General features: G+C 36.0%; 1 protein-coding gene across 2 annotated transcripts; it reads right to left on the reverse strand.

Annotated features, from left to right (window-relative positions):
* Nucleotides 1-15,578: 15,578 nt before the first annotated feature.
* On the reverse strand, nt 15,579-24,356 carry LOC110894535 (truncated transcription factor CAULIFLOWER A). 2 transcript variants are annotated; one of them, XM_022141756.2, is made up of 8 exons: nt 23,960-24,351; nt 16,981-17,056; nt 16,833-16,897; nt 16,619-16,718; nt 16,487-16,528; nt 16,366-16,407; nt 16,070-16,188; nt 15,579-15,936 (listed from the first exon to the last, which is right to left on the reverse strand). In XM_022141756.2, the coding sequence occupies exons 1-8, from the start codon at nt 24,142-24,144 to the stop codon at nt 15,810-15,812; spliced, it is 756 nt and encodes a 251-aa protein (XP_021997448.1). In that variant the 5' UTR covers nt 24,145-24,351; the 3' UTR covers nt 15,579-15,809. The 2 variants fall into 2 exon arrangements, with proteins under 2 accessions (XP_021997448.1, XP_021997447.1); XM_022141755.2 differs by having other exon boundaries at nt 16,487-16,718; nt 23,960-24,356.
* Nucleotides 24,357-24,898: the final 542 nt, after the last annotated feature.

Consider the following 24,898-nt stretch of genomic DNA (forward strand, 5'->3'; position numbering starts at 1 on the left):
GTTTGTTGGAAACCTTTACTTAAACCCATGAGACATTCACTCCATCACCATCACTTTACCATTTCACAACACAACTACCCCTCCTCCCTTCTCTAACCTACGACCCAACCACAACACTACAACACCACCATTTTCAACCACTTCTCATACAAACCAAGGTGATCTAGAGGTGCAAGGAGCTAAGTTAGGAAGTGTGGAAGCATCGGAAGTTGAAGGACCTCGTGCAAGTGCTATTAACCACCTCATTACTTCTCTTGTTCATCCCTAGCCTTGAGCTAGTAGTAAGGCCCTTATGATCTCTTGATCTTTCATATAAAGTTGGTTAATAAGTGATGAACATTGTTAAACATGATGAACATTAAACGACATATTCTTGAATCTCTAACATGAGCTTATAAACATATGAAATCTTGTTGATTTATGATTATTTGCTTCTTGTTGATTGATTACTAGTGTTAGTGATGTTAGACATCATATGGAACCTACTAGATTGTGATTAAACACATGATCTAGAAGGTTGATGTGATGATCTTGTGAAAAACCAAGATCATCATGCCTTATGTTTACATGAACTTGAAGAATAAAATGGTTTCTTGAAAAATAATAAACAAAGTGAGTTAGTAATTGAAGGGGTATGGTCCTAGATCTCGCGCCAGCTGACCGCGAGTGACCATTACCCTTATCTAAAACCCCACTAGCAAAGAACTTATCTGCGTCCGTGCGGGCATGCACGAACGCACCCTTCGAATCCAGTCGGTCCAGTGATAAGAAGAAGCCTTACCTTGTGTATGAAAACGGGTGTACATAGCGATGCGGTTGGCACCGCATCATATGAACATTTTCGTCACGACAAGGGATCTGGGCAACGGCAACAGTCACCACGAGCGGCGACACGGCTTGGCACCGCATCCCGCATATGTCTTCATCAGAGCAAGAATCGCAGGAACGTCAAAGTTTACCGCAGGCAGCGATGCGGCCTCGCACCGCATCCTGCCCACAAGGCAAGTGGGACTGACACCACAGAGCAAGTGGCACCACTGGCAGTCACCTGTCAGTCCATACGTAAGCGACAGACTGACACTGCAGTAGGACGTGGCTTCACCTCCACAACCGACAAGCCTGACACACCTGCATAAGGGCAGCACGTCGTCAGTCCGTCCATTCAACTCCTCCTTCACTCCTCGGCTATAAATACCAACCCCAAACCAGGTTTGAGGTATCTCTTCACAACTCTCTCACTACTACTACTATCACACTTTGCTTCCCAAGCAAATTACTGATTCTCATGCCAGAGAGTGGTAACAAGGAGCACCCCCCACCCCATCCTCCTTGTTACGAGTCACAGCTTGTGTCCTTGTGCAGGAGATCAACCGGCGGACGATCTAGCCAGCGATCCTCGAGAGGAAGGGATTAACCCTTCTTGACGAGACCAGTGAGTTAACCCTGCCCGGTTAACCATTGTTTCATCAGTAATCTTATGGATCTAAGATTTATGAATGGTTTTCCAAAAGAACCAAGTTCAAAATGTGGTTTTTAGAAGATCTTGGTTCTTACTTAAATAAACACTATTTTTGGTGATAAAACAAGTATAAGAACACATTGTTTACAAGAAAAATTCAAAAGAATGATTTTTGGAAAAATCATCTAACAAGTTGTAAATACTCAAATCTTACAAGAATGAGATTTTAAAGAAATAAACACACTTTAAAGGGTAACTAAGTCTACTAAACATACTACCAAGTTACTACAAGTTTTTATGAAAACTCAAGTTCATGATCATTATGTAGATAGTTTTGTTTTAGCAGTTGGTAAGTGTAGATTGATTGTTGATTGTTTATGATGATTTTTGAAAATAAAATGATATGCTTTAATAGCATGGACACCTCCATTTTTAGGGGAATCTATGACAAAATTTTCTAAAAATACAAACACTTAGAAAAATATTTTCTAAACAAGTACTTACAAGTGAGTTTTAACTATGGTTTTCAAAATAAACTTTGCCATAGATTTTGTTACAAAATACAAGTATTGGAGGTTGGTTTTTATAAATAAAAATGGATAAATATGTATTTAGAATATATATTTACACATTGTGTGTGATTATTTGTATACTATGTGTGACAGTTATGTTATTTTAGGAATTAAAGTAATATAACTTAACAAAATACCAAGGACTTACAATCCAAAATAATACCAAAAATCACAAGGAATAAATATATAAGTTACACACTTAATATTGTGAAATCGAACGCAAGAACGTAACTTACAAAATATTCCAGAAAATACCGTTATAAATATGTTTTTGGTAAATATTATTTTGGAGACAAGAAATGAAAATATGATTTTCGCTATTATTACAATGTATATCATATTTTCGACAAAGAGAAAATATATTATTTTTGGAAGTAAAAATATATTTTCTTAGAATATTTAGAAGGTATGTGATTTTTGGGAAAAATATATATTTTCTTGAAGTACACTATTTTGGATAAAATAAGTTTATATATTTTCTAAGTGAGACTTGAAAATATATTGTTTTGGAAATATATACTGGATATTTATTAAGAAGACACGTACGCACCGGAATACGACGCCGGTACATGGCAAGATATACAAATACAAGAATACGGATATACATGAGATACCCCCATCCTTGGGAAGAATATACGAAAATAAATACTTGAGAAGTATTGTTACAAAAATATTGTTTAACAATTATTCTAAAATTAAATATAATTTAAAGTTAAAATAATTATTATTTTAACGAGTAATTATAACTTGGAATAATACTGGAGACATAAAAGAAACGTAACTCAAAAACGTAAATGCAAAGTCAAGGCACGACCCGTTCGTCTAATAGACCCTAGCACATTGTAGGTAGTCGTGTTTGCTGATGAGATTTGAGTTACGAGTACCGAAGACGCAAAACAGTGAGTTCATGCTCCCCCCTTTCTTTAACTGTTTTTGGTTTTATAACTCTCGGGGGTGGAATACATGTTACGGATGCTTAAACGGTACGAAATGCCTATGAAATGCACTATTAGATCATGTGAGCATAAACTTAATACTGAAATGCCATTAATTCTTAATTAGGGACGAAGGTTAGATCTAACGGGTACGGCCGAGCCCCACTCATGGTACTTATGACCACTTGAGTGCTTCGGTGTCCCAGTCGAGGGAAATCGACATAGTCAAGGGAAATCGACATAGTCAAGGGAAATCGACATAGTCAAGGTAAATTGACATAGTCAAAGGGAAATTCGACATAGTCGAGGGAAATCGACAAAGGGTATAAGCCTACTCATTTTGAGTGCTCCCTATGTCCTCACATGCCTTAATGTCCTTGTAAAACATCTATTTAGTATGTTCATACACGCTTTTCATACCTGTTTTCAAAGGACTCTCTCAAAGGTTTACAAGATTACGAGTACTCACACACAACGCATGAACTCGCTCAACTTTTGTTGATGTTTTCCAAAATTACATGTATTTCAGGTGACAGGTTGGATCTTGGGCGCGGGTGTTGTTTCTAGAAGTAGACTTCAAGTTTAGATGTCATCCACTTTTGTTGGTTTGTAACCTAGTCGAATGTTGTGTTTTAAAACTTAAATAACCGGTATTTGTAATACTCAAATTTTATGAATGGATGAACATCGTTTTGATCATGTAGTTGTTTATTATGATTGAATGCAATGATATTAAACCAGTCACACATCATACGCTTCCGCAAAAGTCAGAGTGTGACAACAAAAACCTTTAATATATTTATTTTTATTAAAAACAACTATTATTAATGAAGTAGTACGATCCGGTACAAACCTTCATTTTTTTCTAAAAACTGTAAGAACCACTAATTTGTTTCCATATAGATGGTTTTAGTTTTAAAGGTCAACATAACAAAATTTTAATTTTTAATCTTTTTATTTAACTAGATTTAAGCTCTCCGCGTTACGTCGGGGGTGTAAAACTAAGCCAAATAGCACTAACGCCACATCATCGTCAGCGACTACCAACACTGATCGAGTCGACCAAGGACCCGTCCGTTGCGACGAACTTATCAAACGAAAAAAATAAATTTAAAACATTGAACCACACATGCATGTTGTGTCGTGTTAACTCGCACAATTTTGAACGAAACAAAAAAAAAGTTAAAAGACACACGCACGTCGAGCCGTCTTAACTCACAAAATTTAAAAACGAAAATTTGCGAAAGATGAAAAGTGTAGGGGACCAAAGTTGAAGATAAAAATATTGTGTGGTTAAATTGAAAATAATGAAATTTTTGAGTTAAAAATGAAAAAAAAAACAATTTATGTGGGTTAAAATTGCAAAGTATAAAAACTTTTGGGTTAAAATTAAAAAATCAACTTTTTTTTGAAATCTCCACAAAACATAAGGTATAACTCCTTATGCACAAAAATGTTCCTAATTTATGGAATGTAAATGTAAATTAAACCAACACAATTACTAAAATACCCTTTAAAAACTACTAATGGAAACAACTAATAGTAAGGGTTGATATGTAATCAATAACATCCATTGATTAAATATTTAGATGGTCTAGATTTGTTTTCGCGGTTTTTATAATTAGCATTGTTTGTACCGGATCGTGTTGGGGAATTTTCAGAAAGCCGGATGATCAGAGAGGCGTGTAATCCCTCTCAGATCAAATTATTTTGGTGGTTCACTCGAATAATTTAATCGGATACAACTCTAGTATGTGTGTATGCGAAAATTGTCTGAACCAGAAGAAAAAATGTAATCAAAACTATTTACCAATTTGGGGTTGGGGATGATTAACTGCCATTAGGCAGTTATCTCAATTTTTAAGACACAACTGCTACAAAACTAGCATAAATTTTGATGTTTTGAAATTATAGTATTTTTCATAAAATAAAATTTTCAGATGCAATTTAATTAAAACTAGGGTTAAGACCCGCCCGCGTTGCGGCGCGGGTACATCGTAAACATTGAATGAATTAGTCCAAACGTTATATGATGCATTAACCATATTAAAACACACATTTCAACCTATCCAGTTGAGCTCAGTGTAACGCGTATAAGCATTGTGATTGGATCAAACTTAAAGTAAATGGAATTCATATCGAACAATCATAACGTATTATATGTGACCCAACTCATACATAGAAAACGTAACGGGTATGAAGGAAAATATGCACATGTAATCGAAAGGGATTAATTAGAGCTTTCGGAAAAATGCGAGAAAAAGAAAAATCATAAATTGACTTCACTCGGTTCGAAATTTTTTTTACGAAACATACATAAAATAAATACGAATACATATTATATTTGACCTAAATCATTTCCCAAAAAAATTTACGCCGAAATGTAGACCAACTTGAATTTATACCAAAACGTACATAAAAATATGCACGTAAAAATGGTTTCTTTAAACGAAAACGTATTATATTTGACCTTACTCGTCTATAAAAAAAAGTTTACGTCGGAATGTAGAACAAATTGTATTTATACATACCCGTACATAAAATACGCACGTAAAAAGTAGTTTTTATGTAAAGGAGGTATAGGGGTAAACCGAAACAAAATATTAGTAAAAAAAATTAATAGGTTAAAAACGCTCGTAAAACCGTGCCAAGTAGCACCAATGCCACAACGACATCGACTCTCAACATCGTAAAAATAAAATAGAAAAAATGGTAAAAATTACACTGAACGAAAAGGAGACTAAAATCGTTGAACCACGCACACCCGTTACAGTGTCTTAATGCGAAGAAATTAACCAGAAATGTAAAATAGAGCAAAAACGTTGAACCTCACATGCACGCTACGACATGTTAACTCGTAAAATTTAGAACGAAACGTAAAAAGAAAAACTTACGAAAGACAAAAGTATGGGGGACCAAAGTTGTAAATAATAAAGTGTTCTGTTAAATTATAAAAGATGAAAAAGTTTAAGTTAAAGTAAAAATTACAATTTCAAAGGGGTTAAAATGTAAAAGTAAAAACTTTAAGGTTGAAAGTAAAAAATAAAGTTTTTTTTTTTTTGAAAAAGACCCTAAGCATAGAGTACAAGTAATGATGCGTACAAAAGTTGTTAATTTATATATGGAATAATAATCTTTTTCTAAGCTGACCTGCCAGCTCAACCCCAGCTAGGGGTTCTGCCCGTCAGTGCCTCACTCTACACCAAGTGGGACTTGAACCTGCATCTTTCAAGAGAAATGCAAGTCCTCCCTCACTTGATCTAGAAATCATTGACAGTAGGTTAAAGTCAAACAATTAAATATAAAAAAGATTAATATAATATTCACCTAATAAAGTTTTAAAAATGTAACATTGAAGGTTACAAATCCTAAGAAACCTTACATTCTTGAGGAATTTGTGTTAGTACACAACCCTTTCTTGCAGCACCTAGTGAGTTCACGGTTTTAACTCTCCAGATACAAAAAAAAAAAAAAAAAAAAAAAAAAAAAAAAAAAAAACAATTTACTCTTTTGTGTTAGCCTGCGGTTTTCAACACCAATGTGTGTGGGTGGTTTATATTACTTTGTGATTTAACCACTCACCCCTTTTTATACACACTGCAAGCCATACAAGACTTAGAAAGATCCATTGATCCTTATGGTTCATTACTTTATCCTCTAAACAAAAATATATCTAGATTCAAAAACCCATTAACCCACGGTTTTGTCCAAGTCAAAAGTATTGAGTTCATTTAGATTCTTCGAAAATGCAGTGACTCTAAAATTGATAATTACAATTGAAGGTACGATCAAAAACAAAGGTTGCAGACATCCATATATACAATTCGACAACTGTGATTGAGCCTAGAAAGTAGGAGAATATTAGGAAAGAGATTAATGTAAATGGAATAAAATTTTCAATGAGATAATGCCCATCTTTACTCCCCCTCAAGTTGGAGCGTGAAGATCTTTAACGCCCAACTTGTCAGGTAGAGTACGAAACTGTTGCGTCCCCAAGGGTTTCGTAAGAATGTCCGCTACTTGAATCTTAGAATCAATCATCATGGGTTTTATTTCCCTTGACTCAACTCGTTCTCTAACGAAATGACAATCCATTTCGACATGCTTTGTTCGTTCATGGAACACCGGGTTATTTGCTATGTGACGAGCCGCTTGATTGTCACAAAACAAATGCGTTGGGTCGATTGTTGGCACGTCAAGCTCTTTCAAAAGCCACCTCATCCACAAAATTTCACTGACTGCGTGTGCCATTGCTCTGTATTCGGCTTCTGCCGATGATCGAGAAACTACCGATTGCTTCTTGGACTTCCATGATATGGGAGCTCCTCCCAAAAGTAGTAGATAACCGGTCCTAGACCTTCTTGTGAATGGGCACCCAAGCCAATCAGATTCGCAATAGGCTGTGAGATTGGTTCCTCCTTCTTTAGGAATCAAGATACCTTGCCCCAGAGTTGTTTTAAGGTATCTGAGAACCCGGTTTGCAGCCTCCATGTGACTTTGTCTTGGGTCACCAACGAATTGACTCAATACATTTACCGCATAAGCTATATCGGGTCTCGTTGCTTGTAAATAGAGAAGCCTCCCCACTAGTCTTCGGTATTGGTTAGCATCTACCCGTTGCTCTTCATCACACTTTCCAAGCTTTAAGTTTTGTTCCATTGGAAATAAACTTGGTTTACAACCCATCATTCCAGTGTCTTCTAGGATATCTAACGTGTACTTTCGTTGACTTAGAACCATTCCTTCCTTTGTTCGAGCAACTTCAATTCCAAGGAAGAACTTTAGGGGACCAAGGTCTTTAATGCTAAACTTTTTGTTAAGGAAAGCTTTAGTTTCTTCTATTTTCTCCAAGTTATCTCCCACTATAATAACATCATCCACGTAAATTAGCGCAGCAACAAAAGTGTTTATTCCTTTGAATATAAATAACGAATAGTCTGCTCCTGTTTGTTTGAACCCGATTTCCAGTAATGAATTGGTAAACTTTTGGTACCAATTCCTTGATGCTTGTTTGAGTCCGTATAATGATTTCTTGAGCTTACAAACCCGGTTGTCATCTGCCTTTTCAAAACCTTGAGGTATTCTCATGTAGACGTCCTTGTGTAGGTCTCCATGTAGGAAAGCGTTGTTGACATCTAGTTGATGAATATGCCATCCCCGTTTCACAGCCACGGTCAGGAGAGTTCGAACAGTCATCAACTTTGCAACAGGAGAAAAAGTTTCATGGAAGTCAACGCCTTCCATTTGCGTGAAACCTTTTGCTACAAGGCGTGCCTTGTATCTTTCAACGTCCCCATTTGGCTTGTACTTTATTTTGTACACCCATTTTGAATCGATTGCCTGCTTCCCTTCTGGTAGTTTTTCTAACGTCCAAGTCTCATTTTCTTCAAGAGCTTGTATCTCTTTCTTCATGGCTTCTCTCCACCTAATATCTTTTACGGCCTGATTGAAGTGTTTTGGCTCATCACTTGAAATAATGGCCGCCAAAAATGCTTTATGTTCGTTAGTAAACTTATCATAAGAAACATAGTGTGTTAAGGGATGTACCGTAGAGAACTCTTGATTGGAAGTGGACTGCTCATGGTCTAGAGATGGGGGAAGCTTGACTTCGTAGTCTCCAAAGTGTCTAGGACGAACTTTGTTTCTTTTCTGCCTCGGTTGCTCGAAATTCTCAACATTAGTCTCAGGTGGTTCATTAACAAAACTATCTGAACTTTGATCATGTTTCTCATCTTCACATGTGGGCCCATTATCTTTGACTTGTGCATGTTCATTCCCAACATTATTCTCAGCTTGTGGGCTCATATTCTCCACTGAGCTTTTTTGGGCTTCAAGAATAGTTTCTTTGGTTTGAGTAGTGCTAGAACCAGCATGCTCGACATTGGGCTGTGGCCCATGTTGCTTCTTTTCTATTACTTCTTCTTCTTCTTCTTCTTCTTCCCAACTTTGAGGAAAAGTGAAAATTACTTCTTCTTCTGCTGTGTTGTTGGCAAAAGGAAATATATTCTCCAAGAACTTGACATCTCTTGAAGTTACGATTTTATTGTGTTGGGTATCATAAATTTTGTATCCCTTTGTTCCTGGAGGATAACCTAAGAAAATTCCCGGTCTCCTCCTCACCTCAAACTTATCCCCTTTCGTCTCTGTGCTCTTGTAATAAGCAAGACAGCCAAACACCCTCATATGTTCATAATCAGGTTTCTTGTTATACAGCACCTCATAGGGTGTCTTGTTTTCAATTGCATCGGATGGCAATCGGTTTATGACGTGAGTAGCCGTCAAGATGCACTCTCCCCAAAACCTTGTTGGCAAATTGGCTTCAAACTTCAAAGCACGTGCCGTATCTAATAGGTGTCGGTGTTTCCGCTCTACAACGCCATTTTGTTGCGGTGTATGTGGACAAGTAGTCTCCAAAACAATTCCTTCTTTCGTGTAGAAGTCAAGCATATGATTTGAAGTGAACTCCCCTCCATTGTCGCAACGTATTCTTTTAATGTTTTTCTCAAATTGGATTTGTATCATTTTGTGAAAATTGACAAGACAAGTGCTTGCCTCATGTTTATACTTGAGAAGGAAAACCCATACGACTCGACTAAAATCATCTACTATTGTCAAAAAATAGCTTGCTCGTGTAAAAGATGGTGTGCGATATTTACCCCACACATCACAATGCAATAATTCAAAACAAGCACTTGTTTTAGTAACACTTATTGGAAACGGTAGTCTGGCAAACTTGGCCTTAATACATGAGTCACAAAAACCACTAGAATTCAAAGAAACATTTTTGAGGAAATCAATATGAGATAGTTTAGAATTTGATGGGTGACCTAATCTCTTGTGCCATGTGTTGAGAGTTGTCATCATCGCCTTCCTCTTACTTCCCATCATCCCCATCTTGTATAGACCATTCTTGCAATCACCCACTCCAATCAATGTCCCCGAACGTAAACCCTGCATAACACAAAAATCAAGAAAAAACGTGACGGCGCATTGGAGGTCTTTTGAAAGTTTACTATCTGACAACAAATTGCATTTAAAATTAGGGACATGAAGAACTTCTTTAATCAACATTCCGTTTGGCAACATGTGTTCACCTCTACCTTCAACGGCTATGGCTTCGCCATTTGGTATTGTAACAGGTGGTTCATAATTTTCTCTTGTTTTATTTTTAAGAAAAAAGTCATCATATGTTATATGCTCGGTTGCCCCCGAGTCGATTATCCAATTATCTTCGTTACCAAGGTTACCTGCCAGGTTTGCTACAGGTGTGTTTTCTTCTTTGGTTGAGTCCTCTTTGCTACCAAAAAGTTTAACAAATTGCTGGTACTGTGCATCAGATAGACCAGGTATTGGACTTTTCTCTCCTTCCACGCATGCCGCCTTTGGTTTCGCCTTCTCTTGTTTACCTTTTCCTGGCCACCACTCAGGATATCCGATGCGTTTGAAGCATCCGTCCTTGTTGTGTCCATCTTTATTGCAGAAAGTACAATGCTCTACCTGGTCACCATTGCTGCGTTTTCCATCCCTCTGTTTGGACCGGTTTTGTGGCTGAATCTGATCACGCTTTGTCGGAACATAGGCCTGAAACGCCGCTGCATCAGAATCATGCCTTTTGATCCCTGAAACGGCTCTTTGTTGTTCATCATCGGCGACAAGATGGTATGCTATGCCTAGGGATGGAGTTGGTTTCATAGCAAGTATTTGAGTTCTGATGGTTCCATACTCAGAATCCAAACCAAGTAAAAACTCATAAAGCCTTTCTTTTTCCCTTAATTCAATAAGCTTCTTCCCAATTAAACAAGTACATCCACCACAGTCGCATTTCGGAACGGGAAGCACAGACTGGATCTCATCCCATATCACCCGGAGTTTCGTGTAATACGCCGAGACAGTGGCTCCTTCTTGCTTGGTGGTTGTCAACGATTGCTTTAATTCGTACGCTCTAGGCGCATTCTCCTTTCTGAAACGTTCCTTCAAATCCGCCCATATTTCTCGAGCCGTAGTAGAGTATTTTACGCTCGTTCTTATTTCCTTTTCCATTGTCGTGTTTAACCAACCCTTGATCATGGCATCACATCTCATCCATGCCATGTAGTTTGACGAGCCTTCCTCCGGTTTTTTAATCGTTCCGTCTATAGACCCGACTTTGTTTTTGGCGAACAAGAAGTTTAGCATTTCTTGAGACCAGTCGATATAGTTGACATCGGTTAGCACGTCGTTTACGTGAATTTTCCTTGGGTAATCTGAAGGATGGAGATAATACGGAGAATCATGATCCGTGACCCCATCTTTGCCTTTTTCTGGTTTGTCTCCATTGCCTGTCATGGTGTTTCTGGGTTTGAGTTTTGGTCAGAGGATCCTAAAATCGCTCTGATACCATGATAATATTATTATGGTCAAAGGATTCTAAAATCGATAATTACAATTGATGGTACGATCAAAAACAAAGGTTGCAGACATCCATATATACAATTCGACAACTGTGATTGAGCCTAGAAAGTAGGAGAATATTAGGAAAGAGATTAATGTAAATGGAATAAAATATTCAATGAGATAATGCCCATCTTTAGAATAATGGTTGCTTAGACAACAGTTCATCAATGACCAACATGTCAATCGCAGTAGAATAAAGTTTGGTTCCTAGCAGAAGCTCTAGTGCCCTAAGAAAGTATTAAACCACCAAATAAGATTATCATTCACTATAATAGCAGGATATCCGATCATTTACGGGCTAATTAAATCAGAAAAGAAAGGCAAATACGTCTTGCCAAAGCATAAAAATGAGGTAAAGTGTGCAAGTGATACTTAAATGTTTTCGTAATTAACTACAATTCAATGAACATATGTGGAGTAAAAATCCGATAGAATAAAACTAAAAATGATTAAAAGGATCATGTGAACCTACAAAAGCATATTAGATGTCTTCTTACCAATCTCTTGAGCTGCCTCATCCATATTGAGATTGCCTCATAGTCTTTATTAGTAACCTACAAAAGCATATTAGATGTGCATGGTCATCGTGGACTCACATGGAAAAAAACACAAAAGAATGTTATCAAACAAAGTGAAGTGACTTACACAGTTACACAAAATCTCTGGTACTCAAACGGTCAAATTGATCCGTTTGTGTTCATCTAAGAATAGCAAAACCATATTATCTTCTAGTGTAATTGAAAGCACCCGACAAGGATATCAAATGGTTTCAGAGCTCCGCCTTTTGAAATCGAGCTGAGAGCACAACGGTGATGTGTGGTTACAGGAAATAGAGGAATTAGGATTAGATAATAGATATACACAACTTACCTGATCACTGCAACTCGTCCTCGGCATTTAGTTTGGCTTTCGAATTAGTTCTTGAGAGGGAGAGAACTGTGATGCTCAGAGAACGTGGAGGACAATTTTGGGTTGAAGAAACTGCCGTAATCTTCTAAAATTGCTTGTAACCTCTACTTCTAGAAGCATTTTTTGATTTTGAGTGGTCAGGATTTTGTTTCACAATGATCCAACGGCTGAGATTAGTCTAAATTGTAGTTGACTTTAATGGGAACATTAATATATATAATTTACTCGTAAAGCTTACAAGTCTTATACAACCTGTGTCATGTCTGTGTTTGTATCATATTCGTGGATATATGTAAAAGACATGGATCACACCTGGTTGGAGATCCTAGTCCAGGATCTTTGAGGGGTTTGTTGTCTAGGCAAGGGGGTCGACTATGGATGGTAAATATATTGATTTGTATTTATATATGTATGTGTTCTTAATTATAACTAACAAGTTAACACGTTGTTGTAGATTGAGGCATGAGGACACACACCTACTTCTTCGGAGGTCTTCAAGTGGATGTAATGTACAAATAAAAGGCCTCGGTTGTGGGGGAGCCATCAACACTGCCCACTGGTCCTTGGGGGTATGTTACCCTGAAAGCGGTTTGCTAGTGGCAGTAAGTTTTCCAAATTATATACATTATTTATCAAGAGGTAAGAGTTCTTAGATTAATTGTAATGATACTATTAGTGTGGGTTGTATTCTTGGGCAGATGCTACAATAATTTGACATATTCATTAACATTGTGACTACATATGTTTTTATAGACCTGTAATTGTTATAAACATGTAATAAAAATGTTTAATTTACAACTGTTATTGATGCGGGCCCAAGTGTGGAAGAGTGGGCCATCTTGTATTTGGAGGCCCAAGATCGCGTAACAAAAGGGGCTTCACTAAAATGGCTCTAACTTGGGCTACGGGGGTCCGTTTTGGGCGTGTGACCAGGCGGTTTGGGTCATCATCCAGGCCGAAAAAACGCTTATTTCTATTAGTTTTTTTCCATTTTTATGTTTTTTCAAGTATTTTGGGCATTTTGTTTTTGGGCTTGTGTTTGGCCCGTTGTCTTTTTTAGGCCCATTTCGAATTTCTGTCTCTATTGATGTATTGCCCTAGTCATTTGAACAATCAGACTTGAATTTTGAGAAAACTGATTTTCACTTCAAATTCTGTGCCCTTTGGGTTGAATTTTGGGGTTGGGGAAGAACTACACGGGTATTCGCAGAATCAACGTGTTTGATCTTCAATATCGTACCACGCACTACATCAGTTATACTGTCAAAATTTCTATAAATCATGTAACCCTCTTCTCGTTTTGTTAAACAACAAGAGATGTATGCCTAATTATATCAAGAGAGATGCAAAGCTCAATGCTAGACTAGACGATGACCCACAACCGTGGGAGTAGAGTAATAAGTCAGAAAGAAGAGTCGTCTATTTGGGTCGGAACAACTATGGATCCCCATTTTGTATTACTTAACAATGAGCATCATGTCACGCACATGGAGGAGCTGTAGGCATAGTTGGACATTAAGCGCAAGCATTCCACAAAGCCGACAAGTTCAAGGAGCACAAGTACTAGTCATGATTCTCAACCCACCCCTCTCCTTGTAGCTAGATATGTCATGATATGAAAATTTCATAAATATTATTAGAATTTAAATTGTAAAGATTTATAAGAAGTATTACTAACAACTTTTTATTTATACTGAAAATAACTATACCGACGAATACTTTCATGGTTATGAAGATGCAAAATTTTCACACATGCTTAGTCCATTATAAACATAAAAATACCTAAAAACGACTGTTTTCATGATTTTCTCGTAACTTTAAGTTTATAATATGTTAAAAGATATCAATTCTTATTAAGCATGCAAAAATACATTAAAAAATCATGATTTTCTCGTAACTTTAAGTTTATAAGTGATAAAAAGTATCTGTGTTAAAAGACATCAATTCTTATTTAGCATGCAAAAATAGATAACAAAAAAATAGAGTTAATTACATAGTTAGTCCCTATGGTTTGCACAAAGTAACATACTTAGGTACTAATAGTTTAAAATCAGTACTAGGGCTGAGCAGTATACGGTTCAGAACCGCCAGAACCGGGGAACCGAACCGGAACCGCTATATCCAAACCGTATTTTTGGATATAGGGTCCGGTTCTGGTTCTTAGATTTGGGTAAAAACGGTTCCCGGTTCGGTTCCGGTTAAAGAACCGCTAGAACCAGCTGGGATTATAAATATTTAAAACCCTATTTTATTAATGGGTTTTCAACATCATACGACCATTCTAATTCTTATTTCCTCTTCTTATATTCATTCCACGATCTCATCTTTCATCTTCTAATTCTTCTCCATCTCTCAACCCTAACCCTAATTGCTATCTTACAAGTTCATCTCCATCAACACCCTGCAAGTACATATACGCTATTCTACATGACCTTTTTTTATGATTGCATATATTTTCTTTCTAGATGTTTGCTTTCTGATCATACATATGGTTCTATGTATGTGAAAATAAAAATTGAACAAAAATAATCAAATCAATGTTGATCGAATTGTAAATGTGTATATAAATAGTGTATCGCTTGTTTTAATTGTCAACACGATGGTTGTAATAGTTTTATTTAGAGATTGTTTATGGCTTGAAATTTTTTATTGTTGCTTTGCTACTTTTATTTTTGTTGGTTTGAACTTTGAATGTTGCAACTCTTGGTTAATGTTTTAAATGGTTTGATTCGTTTCTATTGAATTGTTAATTTTAGGATTTAATTGTCAACCGGTTCCCACATTCTATTAGTACCTAAGTATGTTATTTTGTGCAAACCACAGGGACTAACTATGTTAATACCCTAAAAGTTAATACCTCCAAACGTTACAAAATGAAAAGTTAATACCTTAGAAGGTGATTTTAAACTATTAGTACCTAAGTATGTTATTTTGTGCAAACCACAGGGACTAACTATGTACTTAACTCAAAAAATTAAGTTAAGAAACCTCCCTAGAATATTGCTGTTTCTAGAAATGATTTGCCAACAGGTATCCACGGGGCATTGTAGTCAATTAGAGATGGTCTACTAATTGCAACCAAGGCTACATTGATGACACACACTCTTGGCTTGAATTGTCCTTTTTAATCCACCTCTATGCAATTTTGCACAAGTTCGGCTTGAAGTCGAAATGAGATTGATGGAACAACAAATTTCTACTTAGTTACCTAAAGGATATTACATAGATTAAGTTAGAGTTATTGATGTTACATCCTACAATATAATGATATTAGCCAAACCCAATATGCATTAGGTTCAGTAACAAAAGACATAGCCATAAATAGTCACACAGCACATAATAAATCAACATCCAACGTGTTTATGTTGATCCCATTTTATCGTACATAGATCACTTGATTGCTGATGGTTCAATATTGTTCTTTCTTCGTTAATATGTCATTAACAAAACCATTATTCATAATCATTAATGCATTGGCAGGTCACGACTCATGAGATCATTTTACGACGGAAAGCACCTTAGGTGGTGCGAATATATTGGCTGCAGACTGAGGTCCAGCTGGCTGGTCCTTCCATCAGCTCCTTCACCACCACTAGCAGCAGAAGTAGTAGCTTGGTTGTAATCTCCTCTACACCACATATCAAAACAAGTTAAACATAATTAAGGATAGTCCAGATTTTGGTATTGATCCAAAAGAATAACAATACAGGGTTGTTTTGTAATCAGAAACATTAATGGATATGTATATAACAGATGACTACCCGATGTTGAGAGCGGGATGTGGCTGTGGCAAGAAGAAGGTTGTATCATGGTCCACATAGTTATGTTGTTCCCATTGAGTGTTTTGCGGTATGGTCTTGTCTTTCTCCTTCTCCTTGAGCTATTCATGGAATGAGCATTTTATACACTTAATTATTGCTCTATGTGACAGTTAGGAAATTCTAAAAACTTAAAGTATGGTCATGCATGGAAATGGAAGATGAACATCAGAAGATGTAAACTTAAAAACAACTTTATTGTTTCTTTTAATTCAAATAAGAATATAATCTCCACTCACTTGCTTTGTCAAAGTAGTGTTCTGCTCCTGTATGGCCTTTCCCTAGTAGCAAAAAAGACTACAAAAAGTTACAAACATTTTAAAAGTATTAAAGTAAAAAAGGAAAGGAAAAAAATGCCACCTTTTTCTGGAGCTCATTGATTGATTCATGCAGGAGTTGGTTCTGCAAGACAAAACTTCTAGTTAATCTATGATTTAAAACTACTATTTGTAACAAATTAATTAAATACTCTAGGCGCGCATGCTTTCGTACTTTTCTTGCACGAATATTCTTAAGTCCAGTATCAAGCTGTTGCTCCAAATTTTGGATTTCTTTCAAGCTCAGTGACTCGATATCTTCACCCATATAGTGCCTAATTAAACAGTTAATTACACAACCAAGTGCTCCAAACAGTCAGTTTCTTTCCTAAAGAAGTTTTGAATATGAAAAAAATGTTTCTTTTTATCAAAAATAAAAAGACTCAAACCTGTGATTTCTTTGTAATAGCTCAGCCCTAGATTTAAGTTTGTTGTATTCTAGGGTCCAGCTTCTCTGTGGATACATAGAATTGTATAACTAAAAGTAAATAAAAAAATCTATCATGAGTGAAATATAATATGAACTAGGGTACGTACCGGAGTAGCATCTGTTGCGACTAGTTGTCTTTCGGAGTAACAATATCTCTCATATCGCTCCAAGATGCTCTCCATGCTATGACAAGTCAAACAAACATTAAATGAATTTACAAGTCCAGTTTTAGCATCAGTTGTCCAAGAACCTGACGGCTTTAGGTGAGAATATTGTAGCATTTTATTTTATGATTGGAGTAAGAACTAGTAGTGTGGTTGATCAGCTACTCTATTTGATTATGGATCTTTGATCAATTAGCAATTTAATATGATGTTTGATGTATGAACAAAGGCATTTGCATTCCTATATTTGGAGATAAGTGATACTAACAGATTGGAGCAACCTAAGACCAAAAATAGTCAGGGACTTTTTGTATTAGTAAAGCAACTATTAGGAGCAACCGGAAAACCACGAGGCAAAGAGTATTAGATAGTATTACCTGATTAAGGTTTATTAAAGTGGTCCCGTGGGCTCACACCAATAAACCTTAATCTGATAAAACTATCTAACAAAGAGAAACACCCAAATCCGTGACACTTAGAAACGACACACCAATTAAGAGTTAAGACCCCTTTATGACCTAAGTTTATGATTAAATAATAATAACATTTTTTTAGCGTTGACAAGAGCAGTTAAGTGGTTAATTCTAGAATGAGACAACTTTAGACACCATAGTAATCAGATTAGGTGTTGATCAGCTAAGGCGTTAGTTAACTTAGGCACATGGCAACTTTAGATGTATTCTCTTAGTCACCTTTTTACGTTAACTAGGGGGAGGGGGTGGTGATCATTCATCACTCACTCGTCACTAACAACATCCAATCAAGTTCCGCCATGTCATCAACCATTATTTCATCACTCACAACCTTTTTTAGTGGAAATGCCTATCACTCACAACACCCAACTATAAACCCTCACACCCCCTCACATCCTTTCCTCCATCACGCGTTGATTTTATCACGGAAATATCTCATCACACGTTAAACAATGTTGGTGGCGGTGGTATGTTGCCAACTTCCACGCGTGGTATTGTTCCATCACGCACAATTTGTTTGCCACCCTGCCTCTCCTTATAGGATGGTTCGTGTAGAACTTATGTAAGTTGACTCCTCCAAAGTTGACCTTATGGAAGGTGATTCTCTCTTCCGATGATGGTTGTATAATATGCTAACTATTACATTAATATGACGCGAACTTAACAAACAAATTTAATGTGAGTAGATGCCCTGACCTGGCTAAATGCATGAAACATGCAACACACTAAACAAAGAAGTGTACCAATTCTCATGGTCAAACGGTTACATGCAAAGAGCCTCTTATAATAGTGACATGTAGAGGATCTTCAGAAAATCAATAAACTTTGACAAAACACTAAATCCTACATGAGTCACAACCCAGGTAAACGAGCTTTGTCCAAATAGTGGACTTTAGCTCTTTACAAAAATAAAGCAAATAAGTAGGAGAACAGGTAACCTGAAGTAGTTAAGAAGCAACCGAGTGCTTGCACGGGAAGCTTCCAATGTATAAGGGTGCCTTAGGCACCTCAAGCATTTCACTTCACATCCCACTTCATCATGCTAAATTGTTAAACTCTTTCTTTCTATTACCAATCGCAAAGAATAGCTAACTTATTCTCACGCTAGAGGTTGTGTGCTGGAGTCCCCCTACTACGGTGAAACTAATGATTCTTTCATCCTAGTAAGACCAATATCGAGCTCTGATACTGCAAGGAACGTCCGACCTCTCCCTAGACCTATATTTGTTGCAGCAACAAGTTGGCTTTGACTGTGGGGATGCGCTACTTAGAACATAAAATTCCTTTGTAGTTCAAAACACAAAAGATGTTGACGTCTTGTACTAAGTCTAGCAAAGAGAAGTTGGGGATCTCCGAAGCTTCATTGAAAGGTACAAAAAGAAGGATTGTGCTAGAGTGGGCTAACATAGAATATAAGGGTATCCAGCATCATGAATGAATGTCGTTCGGCCAAAGCAGGTGGTCGAATATCTTAACAAGAATCACTACTGTAAAACAAGGTCTCAGAGGCTGACTACTCTCTGAGTTTCGCTACAAGGTAGGATGTCGAGGCCCGAGTACTTTTCGCCTAGGCCGAGTACTTCCCAAGTACTCTCAACTCCAACTAGGGAGCGCCTAGCGACTTTTGCAACCATGACAATAATATTCCACAAACCATGGATGAAGCAACTAAGAGAGTGGAAACTTATTTGCGTGGAAAAGAAGCTTTAAACAACTTGGAAACAATGAAACATGACTCTAGCACCTAGAAAGGTAACCATTCCCCTAGAAAGAAGAACCACTTCCAACCTTTTTGTGGATAAGTACTCCAGTCGCCATTATATGTCATGAAGGTCGGATGACTGACGTCGTTCACCCAGTTTCAGTTCACACAAAAAAGAGAAATACGTAGCTTTCACAGTCCTCACCAAAACACCGCAAAAGATCTCGGCTACAAAGGATGTGAAGTACAACTTTCGACCTCCTCGTCCTATTAGTGTTTTACCAAAGTATGTTAACTTTTGAAGACCCTCTACAGGTTGCTATTACAAGATGTTTTTTCCACGTTACTATTTGACCATCAAAGCTGGGTACGCTTCTTTACTTTGTCCGTTGTCTGCTTCATGTGTTTGACCAGGTCAGCACAACTACTCACGTCATCTGAAGGTTAGGGCTTACGCCGTAGTCCCCTACCTTTAAATGACCGTTTTGATTTTTCTGACAAACAACCGTTTGAGTTTGGGGTGATGTAGGATTATCTGGGCACATATTTTATTTTGTTTTCTTTGGTCAAAAGAAGATTTTCTGAAGAGACTATAATTAGTGATTACTAGAAGAAGAAGAAGAATTAAGGCTTGAAGAGAAACTATTAGATACATCAATTACAAGGGAATATCAGTATTAGAAGTGAGGTCAACAAATACTCACGGTAAGTAACAAATTGTCTAGCTTAGTGTAAAAAGTGTATCCGTCTACTTGGGAAGGAGTTAATCCCTAGCAATAAAGAATAAAGGATCGTTAAAAGATAAAAGGAACAAAATACATAAAGTTTTAGACCTATACAAATACCTCTTAGTAATTAATTCTCATGATGGACAATATTTTGCAAACGTTAGAGAAGTTGAAACTAAAAAGGACATAACTAAAATAACATAGGAGGTTATGACACACAAACATAAACTTAGGCTATTAGGCTATTAGCTTGACTAAGACCATACTTAAGGTCATTTATAAACATTGTTCATAAATACATTTAAAAAAAATGAATGCCAATGGGCTGTCAATGATGATTATTAAAGAACTAAACATGAAAAATTAACAAGTTAAAAGGAGGATATGTCAATGATCTCTAGATCAAGTGGTGGAGGGCTTGCATTTCTCTTGAGAGATGCAGGTTCGACTCCCACTTGGTGCAGATTGAGGCATTGGTGGGCAATGATAGGAGACCCAGGGAAACCTGGGTTGGATCCTTGAGCCAAACGGGTTTTACCGTTAATTTCACCGTGGTGCCTACGGGCGGGTGGGTTACCGGGTTTTCCCCGGAATTGGTGGTGGACTCGGGTTACTCTCGGAGTACCCCGTTTGTCCGGTGGGTGCCCCGAGAGTGCTCGGGATTGAGTTTGTTGGCCGTTCAAAAAAAAAAAAGGAGGATATGGGACAAGTGGAGAGTTCAAATGAGAAGAAATTTTTTGTAAGAACAAAAAAGAACAAATTTCAACCAATAAGAATGCTTTATTTTACTTCATTTAATATAAGTATTTAATGTTACTACAAGGGTACATTGGTAAATTTACATAGTTCATTAATTTGTAGTCTTCCTCTTTAATAGCTAATACATTAAATTTTTTGTAATTTATCTTCAAAATATATATGTTTTCAAAAAAATAAAATAAAATAATTTAAAGTGTAGGATAAATTACGAGTTGTGTAGAACAAATTACGAGTTTTGTTGGATAAATTTCAACGTGTAGGATGAATTTCGAAATATGTAGGATAACTTTTGATGTGTGTAGGCAAAAAAAAGTTAGTGTGGAGGATAATAGTCTTTATGACTAATTAATTAGTCAAAAATGATAATAAATGAGATAAATGAAAAAACTATTTAATGTTTTACAAAATTACCCTTTGTTCTTTTTCTTCTCAAATAAATTTTCTTCTCAAATGAACCTTCCCCTATGGGACAAATAATTAACTAGCTAAGTGTTAGTCCTATAGGTGGGATTAACGTTTCAAAAAAGTTATGGTGTGCATGAAACATCTTAGCAAAATCAGAAATTAAGGCACAAGAAAGTTGTGTTGGCCCATGATTTTTAGACCATATGGTATGTATTACCTCTAGATATTTTAACTGAGTATGTATAACATTAGATCTTTTATTTTAAATATTTTGACATAAAAGTACAAAAAAAGGTTAGGTTAGAATGTGCAAAACAAACTTATAAGGTAGGAGGTTTGCCCTGAAAGGGAAGTACGAATATTAGCTATTCCATTGGAAAAGAAAATTCACTTGTGAAATTCATAATAAAGACAAAGGTGGATCAGGAAGAATATAAACATGGAGATGAAGTGTCTAATTTTGCAACAAAAGTTTTAGTTTTACTCTAATAACCAATATATTACTAGCAGGAATGCTATAGTTGCAAAGATTTTTTAAATTGTTTTTAGAAGATTGATGAAAAGAATAGATCGAAAACGAGAGAGCGAATGTGCTTCCACGATTTCCTTCCACTTCTCGACATTTGGAAAAGATTTTCGTGTCTAATATGCACTACATGAGTAAAAGTTTTATTGGGATATAGTTCAAGTAAATCCTACGAGGATACTATATGAACTAGTTCATGGAGAAATCTGTATTTGAAAATGCCACTCTTCATATATGATGAAGGAATTGGTTGGTTTTGAAAGAAACATGGAACTTGATATGAATGGTTATTGTACCGTGGCTAATCTTGATGTTGGAAACATAAGGTGATAATATGTTACTCATCAGTAGAAGTTAGAATTAGAGCAGGATGCATGTTATTGGTAATTCAAATCACTACTAGAAAAAGGGACAATTTGCTACACAAATTTCCTACACAATTTTTTTTCGTCACAGATTACAACACCTTTATGACGAATTTCCTACAAAGATAATAATTAAATATATTGTAGGAAATTCGTAGCAATTTGCGACGTAGTAGTTTCGTAGAAAATATGTAGGAAATTGTGTAGGAAATGTGTAGAAAACGGGTTTCCTACGAGCTGTTTTCCTACATCAGGTGCTTGTCATAAATGCGTAGAAAAACCAGTTTTGTGACGCATTTTCTAGGAAAATTGGTGTAAGAAGTTTCAGATTTTCTAGTAGTGAATAAGGGTTAGGATTTTTGTTGTGGTGTGGTTTTGTTTTTCGGTTTTGTTAATACAAAAAGAGTAGAAGGAGTCCGTTCATATGTTTGTGTCAATCGATCAAAGGGTCTATGCCAACAAGAATATCATAGTACCCAAGCATTTGACTTCTAACATTGTGCATATGTGTATTAGCCAAGGGTATTAGGCCCAATGTCTTTGTTGAATTCCCTTCAACAAAGTGGTGAGCGTCCAAACCCTATTGTGGATATTGAAGTAGTATAAAATTAGGGAGTGTTGCCATTCGAAACAATTATATATACCTTGTATCAATTCAACTAAAAATAGATGTTGTATCCAACTAAAAACATGCCGGACGACGTACAATATCCGGGCTAATTAGTATTCATGGTGTAAGACCACAATATGTAAGAGCTCATGCACATGGTAGTGATAATTGTTTGTTATCTAGCATTTTTGGATAAAACTGACATAAACAAAAGCAAATACATGTAGTTTCAGTGGCCTCAGTATGGAATGTTAAATACTTGGTGGCCACAATATATATTGTCATATTTGTTTTAGAAAATTTATAGCTGCAGTTTGCAAGGAACTGAACTACAGTTTGCAAAGGCAACAAAAGGTCAGAATGAATTACATCTGGCTTTAGCATAATCAAAAACATATGATCACCCCTAGAGAGAGAGTTCTGCTAAATCTAAAAATCTAAAAATCTAATTTCCGTAAAAGTGGAATGATTCAGTGAGACCCTTTTAGTCAGTGTAGAAATTAGACAACTAATAACCCTTTTGTTCAGTATGGAAGTACTATATAATTTCATAGGATTTTTAGCAAAATTAAATTTTATCGTCAAAAAGGTTATACGTATAATAAAAAGTAATAACAAAAACATTAACTGGAAGCAATTGATATACATCCCAACAAAATGTATATTTTTCTACAGGAAAAAAATTATTAAATCTCTGCATATAAAAATATATACAGCGCACATTTAAGACATGTCAAATTTACTTTGTATCATAACAAAAGTTGCTATGGATTCTTTCTAAACTTTACAAGAAAATAATAATTTAATTTAATGAGAAAACATATAAAAAAATAAGATCTAACCCTAAACAGCTTTCTTATGATTATTATTTCAGAAAGAGATCAATCCTTAACTCTTAATTAGAATCTTTATTTTTAGAATATATTAGAAGCATAATATAAAAAGTAACTCTGAAATCAAGTTAAATTAGAATATATGAAGCATAATATAAAAAGTAACTCGGAAAATCAAGTTAAAGTTGAGTGTTGTATATATTGTCCACTGTTAGATTGGTTTATCCATGAGATCATTGTTGCATCGAAACCCAAGAGATAAAAGATGATACTTACATAGTTCGTACATAACATTACATTGAAAACATAACATATTTTTGTAGATCTGAACTTATTGGTTCATCTGATCATTTTATGATCCACAAAAGAATGAGATCAAGTTACTTGTTTTGCTTTTATTTAATTTAAGTTTATGTGTTGAGTATGATTTTTATGGAAACAAAACTGGAGAAATTTTAACAAAGAAAAACCTACTTGAAATAAGAATATATAGATGGATGAAAGAGGAAAGAATAGGGTACCAAGAGTCAGTAGAAAACTCAAATAGTTTTCCTTTGTTGGAGAAGACAATTAAGGCAACTTCAGCATCACAAAGAACTGAAATCTCATGGGCTTTCTTCAATAAGCCACCTCTCCTCTTTGAGAAAGTTACCTGCCTGTTTATCTTGTTCTCTATCCTCCTTAGTTGTACCTTCCCTCTACCCATACTCTTGGCAAGAAAAGGAAAGTTGTGAATCTGTTGTTGTTTCTTTCTAGAAGTGAATGATTTATGATATGTATGGGTGGGTTGGGTGTTGCTTCTTTCACCAATTGCTTCTATGTTTCAGCAAAAAGGGGATGAACTTGTTATATAAACATGATACATACACAATAATATTAACCTAGATGCCAAAAGAGTTATGTCTCAACTTTTGGTCAGTATCAACATACTACATCAACAATTTGCTTGTTATTTACAACAACAATAATTGTACTGCGGTACAAGAAAGACGTATTTACCCTTACCAAAGTGGTTGTATGTATGCTAAGGCTATAGATTTGGTCACGACCCTCATGATCACCATTACCTTCTACGTCAGTGCCATGTCACCCACCTCTAATTCACCATCTAAAACCACTCATGACCCAAACCACTATCTCCTTATTTATTTTAATTTATCTTTGTCAAAAGAAAAAGGAAATGATTTCTTGAAAAAAGGAAATGAGGACCATGGTTGTCATGGTTTAATCCATGCAAATCGGATTAGGGAAGTGAGTTGTGTAGTCTTCCATTCATGTTCCTAGATGGCAAATCATGTCTCAACCATGACCCCTACATCCTTTAGCCTAAGGAGGTTAGTGCATATTATTGATCAATTTAGGTAGTTTTATTTTGTTAATGTTGTCCTTTTGTGCATATTTCTATTTACACTAGTACCTTTCTTCGTGTTCTTAGTTCTCCTTTCGTTTTTCATTATGTT

This window comes from Helianthus annuus, chromosome 12, assembly GCF_002127325.2.
Source record: "Helianthus annuus cultivar XRQ/B chromosome 12, HanXRQr2.0-SUNRISE, whole genome shotgun sequence".
Taxonomy (NCBI): domain Eukaryota; kingdom Viridiplantae; phylum Streptophyta; class Magnoliopsida; order Asterales; family Asteraceae; genus Helianthus; species Helianthus annuus.

Coding starts and splice junctions, on each gene's coding strand:
- LOC110894535 (XM_022141755.2), bottom strand. CDS start 24,144: ATGGGTAGAGGGAAGGTACAACTAAGGAGGATAGAGAACAAGATAAAC. Junction 17,057..23,959: donor GAGTTTTCTACTGACTCTTG/GTACCCTATTCT, acceptor GACTTGTCATAG/CATGGAGAGCATCTTGGAGC. Junction 16,719..16,832: donor CTATTACAAAGAAATCACAG/GTTTGAGTCTTT, acceptor CTGTTTAATTAG/GCACTATATGGGTGAAGATA.